The 6,000-nt window shown below is 39.8% G+C and overlaps 1 protein-coding gene across 7 annotated transcripts in view; it reads right to left on the bottom strand.

Annotated features, from left to right (window-relative positions):
- Positions 1–994: 994 nt before the first annotated feature.
- PIK3CB (phosphatidylinositol-4,5-bisphosphate 3-kinase catalytic subunit beta) overlaps positions 995–6,000 on the bottom strand; it is a 100,704-nt gene continuing 95,698 nt past the window's right edge. For all 7 annotated transcript variants that reach the window (XM_082221733.1, XM_082221734.1, XM_082221732.1 and 4 more), the window contains 3 exons: positions 5,040–5,185; positions 3,595–3,727; positions 995–2,461 (listed from right to left, as the gene is read on the bottom strand). In XM_082221733.1, the coding sequence (XP_082077859.1) occupies positions 2,324–2,461; positions 3,595–3,727; positions 5,040–5,185 (417 nt within the window). In that variant the 3' untranslated portion in view covers positions 995–2,323. The remainder of the gene's footprint in view (positions 2,462–3,594; positions 3,728–5,039; positions 5,186–6,000) is intronic.

The following is a 6,000-nucleotide window of genomic DNA, read 5'->3' as shown; positions in this document are numbered from 1 at the left end:
ATTTTTGGAGGAGTAATAGAAGACTTGAAATTTTTATGCCCAAAGGATATAAACACAGAGAAATTACTAGCAGGAAAAATGGAGCTGGGCCTCATCACCAAAATCAAATCTGAAGAGTATAGGGCAGGGGGTGGTTAACCTTTCTAGACTACAAACTCCCATCAACCCTGACAACTGGTCATGCAGTTGGGAGTCCAGCAACAGCTGGAGAGCCACAGGTTAGGCACACCTCTCAGAATTACATATAAAACTGAAACTGTCCAATCTGCCTGAAAAGCACTATATCTGATGCACAGGGTATGTGTTGCGTAGTGGTTTTCAAATATCCACCCACAAAGTTTACTGGGTGACTTAGGTGTAGCCACACACACTCTCAATCTAACATCTCACTGGGTTATTAGTGAGGATAAAATTGAGAACCATGTGCACCATGCTTGGAGAAAAGGTGGAAGATAGATTAGATAGATAGATAGATAGATAGATAGATAGATAGATGATAGATAGATAGATGATTGATAGATAGATAGATGATAGATAGATAGATAGATAGATAGATAGATAGATAGATAGATGATAGATAGATGATAGATAGATAGATGATAGATATAGATTCATGCCACTTAGATGGGATGTTTCACTGTCATAGGCACCAGAATACAAGCTGGATCTCCCATTGAAACACAAACATGGGAATAATTAAGCAGCTGGATTCCAGATTGATGATACAGTATAGTAAATGACAATACTGAAATAAATGAAATTTTTCATCATGGAAAGAGTAATTGAAAGCTTCTCAGGGCTACTGTGTGTATGTTCACACACTTGTGCATGATTATTGTAATTAGTGTAATTTCACATTTATGACATATTCCTCATTAAGCTTTGGCCTCTTAGCATATTCACAAATTGTGAATCCCCAACATGATTGCAGCTTAATATTAACACAGAACTCTATCCAACCAAATATAGTATACTTTAGAGAAACACACACATCTGACAAAGTAAAATAGACTTTAATGCAATTCCTATTTAAAATCATTGTTCTGATTCAAAGACAACTTTATATATAATTACTTTCATTCAATCATCACCAAAGTTAAGAACTACCAGTGTTCTTTGGCGAGTAAGCAGTAGTTAGTCCACCTCGCCACTGTTTCAAAACATTTTATGTTTACATCTTTAAACAAGCAGTTCCTATTGCACTTTTAACTTGAATTACTCTTCTGTTATAAGCACCTTAAAGTATGGTACCTCATTGGATAAATTAAAATAAATCCAGTTTTTCCCATGTATCAACTTAGGCAAAATACAAACTTCCTTGACAAAACAAACAGTGCTGCAGGCATTTAAGTAGTAAAGAACAGGTCTGACTCCCTTCTGGGGTACTGATTAAAAATGCTATAATATAGCATTTTTAAAAATCACAATCTCTTGGTTTTGAACATACACTTCCCTTAGTTTGAGATGTATATACAAAACCTGACTATGATGCTTAATGCTTTCCATTTTGTGATTTACACAAATGTGTGCAGATAATATAGTTGTTATGGGTGGCCTGTTGGTTTTCCAGTGACAAACTCTTTATTGAAGTGTCTTCAAAAGCTTAGATGTTGCAGGCCTTCACTGAACGTTCAATAAAATTCAAAAAGGCAGTAAACGTTGAGGTGGAATTTCCAAGAGCAAAAGGTTGTCCCAAACATATATGCTCTACATACATTCCAATACATTTATATCAACACAGAGCACTTGGGGCAAAAGTCTCTTTAAATATTTTTCTTTTCATTATTAAATGTAGAAACCTCTCTTCTTCTGGCAGTAGTTCAAGACAATAAAGCAGCACCCTGCTGTACAATGAATGATCTGGCAGTTATTTACAGCAGAACAAATATGTTTGTGCCAGAAAAAAAGTATATATACACACAACAATGTTCAGTTGCAGCAGAATTAAACACATCAGAAACATCTCTGATGCTGTTTAGCAATCAGATCTTCAAAAATTCTCTACCCATCTAGACCAAGTTAGAGAACACTGTCCAAACATAAAAAATCTCAAATATTTACAGCTTCTCAATGTATCAAAATAATAATAATATAAAAGCTTAGTGGTAGCTTTCAGCGTGCAAAGTCAGCAGAAGCGATTGAGGAATCTGCTAATGTTACAAAATCCCGAATCTTCTTGAAGCATTCCAAAGCAGAGTGCAAAATAAAATCAGGAATCGTTCAGGCAATATCCTTGGGTCTGTTTTGAGAAAGGGTCTGTTGTTTCCCTTTTAATACTTTATTGTCAGGGTAACATTAAGCTTAGTGCAAATTCATGAACCACCTAGGATCGGTAATCCTTCCGGACCGTGTGTGCCATCCAGTTCACTTTAGTAGTCCAGCTTTCTCTGAGCGCTTCGTCAAATTTCTGCTTAAATTGCTTTAGTGCCTCTTCATCATTCTTTCCTAAGGCAAGGGAGTCCTAGGAACAAAAAGTAGTATTAAGAAGATTGCTATTTGCCTTGAATACTCAACCCTTGAGATTTCTTTACTTGCTAATACTGTTATTCCATGGCAAACTGCCACTGTCAGTAAGAATGTGCTTCTTATACTCTATGAACAGTATTGTTTCTTCAGTCTGATGCAAAAATAAATCTGCCCAATTTGAGGACTAAATAGCAGTGGTTTTCAACCAGTGTGCTGTGGCACCCTAGGGTGCCATGGGCAACAGTGCCCTCTGTCCCTCTTTTCTTCTCTCCTCTAATGCCCTCTCATATCTCTGCCTCCCAAAGGCTTGCACAGCTGTTTGTTGCAGCAGCCCTAGCTACAAGCTCTGCGGGAAAGTGGTGCCTCTGGGGCTGGGCAGGGGGTGCTTCCCAGGCCCCTATGGGGCAGCATGAGAAGGCACCTCTCTTTGGGGCAGCGGGGGCAGCTCAGAGATCAGGGGCAGCAGCTGTGGCTGAATGAATTTATTAATTTCGGTCACAGACCAGTTCCAGCTCACATACAACATCAGGGAAATAATAAAACATGATAGGGATACATTTGAATTTGCAATTGGGTATAACAGGGACAATACAGATAAAGAAGCAGTTAAAATATATATAAGTTAAATCTTAATCACTAAAATATAACCTAAAATTGTCAGTTAAGTTCTTAGAGCTGGTGTCGCTACCCAGAGGACTCCCAAGGAGAGGGGAGAAGAGAAGAGAAGAGGCTGAGGGAACCCTCCACAAGGAAGGGGTGAGGGGCTGCCAGCTCTGCAAGCAAGGTGTGACATAACTGGGCTCCTAAACCCCACAGAGGTGCCACAGAAAGACTGTAGTTGGCCAAGGGAGCCGTGGACTCAAAAAGGTTGAAAACCTCTGCTATGGAGTATAGACTTATCTAGTATTCAGATGAAAGAAAACAAACCATGTTGTTTGAGGTCTTGGATAGCCACTGTCCTTTGAAGTAGACAGAACTAGACTAGAGGGACCAATGACCTCAGCTTTTTATGTTCACCGCATATGAGGAAGACCACACCAGTTACATTAGGAGCATCACAGTGAACAAACTTTGAACATGGTTAGGAAAAAGGACAAATATCACCTAAGGTGCCTATCAGAGTTTTACCTTTAGATACTGGATGTCTTTAACAGAGGTTAACTCTGGAAGCCCAGCTGTTAACATCAGTGCAAAGAGAGTGATAAATAGGTTTCCATGTTTTCGCAGAATCAAGTACGCTTCTTCACAACATTGGCGGAACCTTTAACATGCACAAACAAACACATACTGTAAAGCAGGGCAACAAAAAGTAGGCCAGACCCCAGGTAGCCTGATCTGGTTCAAGAGACATTTGTTTGAACAGGATTGACTCACTGCTGTTATCTGAGGTAAATGAACTTGCTAACCCATCACCTGCACCCATCTTGCAAATTGACGTGGACAAACCAAGGGTTGTTCCCTCTTTAGGTGAAAAAAGGGATCCCTTGCAAATCACTTGTTTTTCCTCCTGCGTAGCAACAGAAAATACAAGAGCAGCACAACTCCAGTTGCTAGAAGGAAGGAAGCCAAATATAGTCATTTGTACTGCAGTGCCAAAGCAAATTAATGTAGCCAAGGAACAGGTGGTGACTGTATGGTTTATGGGGCGTTGTTCTATGGCATGCAGGAGGGAGAGGAAGGGGGAGAGGGAGAGGGATGGATGGATGGAGGGAGGGAGAGAGGGATTCACACATATTGCAGCCCACGTGAAAGTACCAGGTTAACTAGTTTGCAAGATTTGCAAAGGGTTGCGATGGATTATGGTGCAGCAGCAATGTAAAGGCCCTTCAAGAAAGACTTGACTGTGGCAGAAACTGTTACTTAGTTTAGGGAAAGTCATACTGGGGTGATTCCATGAAGGAGGATCAGAAAACTGACATTATTGTGGATATGCTGTTATTGGGGGCAAACATGTCTGAACTGCTCCCTAGTGATAGGAATACATATTCCAAAGATACCATTTCTTACACTTAATTCCACACGTTTCTGAGTGTGTTTGCACCTTAATATGTCTTCCGAAATTAAATTCTCCAGTGTGTTTACTATGCCTAGTTTTTTTAAGCCTACTAACAGGAAGATTAAGAAATTAGACTTGATACAATGGGAGTGTTATGTATTCCTTTTAAGTGCTTTTATATCATCCTTCAATTATATTTCTCAGGGAGGTTTACAAAAATAGCAGGAAATTTGCTTTTTTCCCCAGCAAGGAGAATGAATGAAAGAAAACCTTCATGCGGACACAAGTAAGCTGTGAGACTGTGTGTACATCATATTAGGAAAGAGAAACAGAAAGAGTTTACAAGGGGAAACAGATAAGCTGTGTGAGTGTATAGGTGGTAGTCCACTAAATTTTACTCAGAGCAGACCCACTGAAATTAATGAATTGCTTTAACAAAATATCAGTTTCAACACTGAGATTATATTGTGTGATTTTGTTCATAATTATGGCTTTGTTTTTATTTTACTGTTTGATGACTTCATTTTGTGGTCCACTATGATATCTTAGGAAATTATTTTGAGAATTTAGGACTCACCGGCCAAATTTTTCAGTGTTTCCAGTTTTCCCCTGCTGAATGACATGTATAAAATCATAGGTAAGGATGAAAGGCACTCGCTCCCTTTTAATTCCAAATTTGGATTTGAAGTTTCCAAGAATATGGCCAAAATCTATGTGAAAGAGCTGAGAAAAGGAATAGGAAGAGAAGTTAGTGAATAAATCAATAATTTTATAATTCTGTTGCTCTAATTTTTAAAGCATTATTACTTGCATTTTCTCCAAAATGCAACATGAATAATTTTTTTTTCTAGCCCCAATGCTCAGAAATGGTTTGTGACTTAAAAGTTACTTTATTAGCAAGTAAATCAGTACAGCACCAGACATACGGCCCTAGGCAGAAGCCACCGTTACATATTAATGAAATGCAAAACAGAGCAGGTTTCATAATCCCCAAACATGAAGTTATTTTTTACATTTAATACCTGTGTAGGAAAACACTATGTAGAAAGTGGTTCTTAGTATTTATAGAATGGTACATGATTTAGACGTGGGTGGCGCTGTGGGTTAAACCACAGAGCCTAGGGCTTGCTGATCAGAAGGTTGGCGGTTCGAATCCCCTCAACAGGGTGAGCTCCCATTGTTCGGTCCCAGCTCCTGCCCACCTAGCAGTTCAAAAGCATGCCAAAGTGCAAGTAGATAAATAGGTACCGCTCTGGTGGGAAGGTAAACGGCAGTTCCGTGCACTGCTCTGGTTCGCCAGAAGCGGCTTAGTCATGCTGGCCACATGACCCAGAAGCTGTACGCCGGCTCCCTCGGCCAGTAAAGCGAGATGAGCGCCACAACCCCAGAGTCGTCTGCGACTAGACCTAATGGTCAGGGGTCCCTTTACCTTTACATGATTTAAAAGGGTATTACACTTTGAAAGTAGCATTGTTGTTCCATCACTGAGTGAAGCCCCACGTGCTTTAGTTTGGGATAGAGCCCAGCTCTTCCCCTCC

The sequence above is a fragment of the Podarcis vaucheri genome (assembly GCF_965113315.1).
Source record: "Podarcis vaucheri genome assembly, chromosome: 5".
Lineage (NCBI taxonomy): Eukaryota > Metazoa > Chordata > Lepidosauria > Squamata > Lacertidae > Podarcis > Podarcis vaucheri.
The sequence above is the reverse complement of the archived record's forward strand: the minus strand, read 5'-3'. Positions and strand labels throughout refer to the sequence as shown.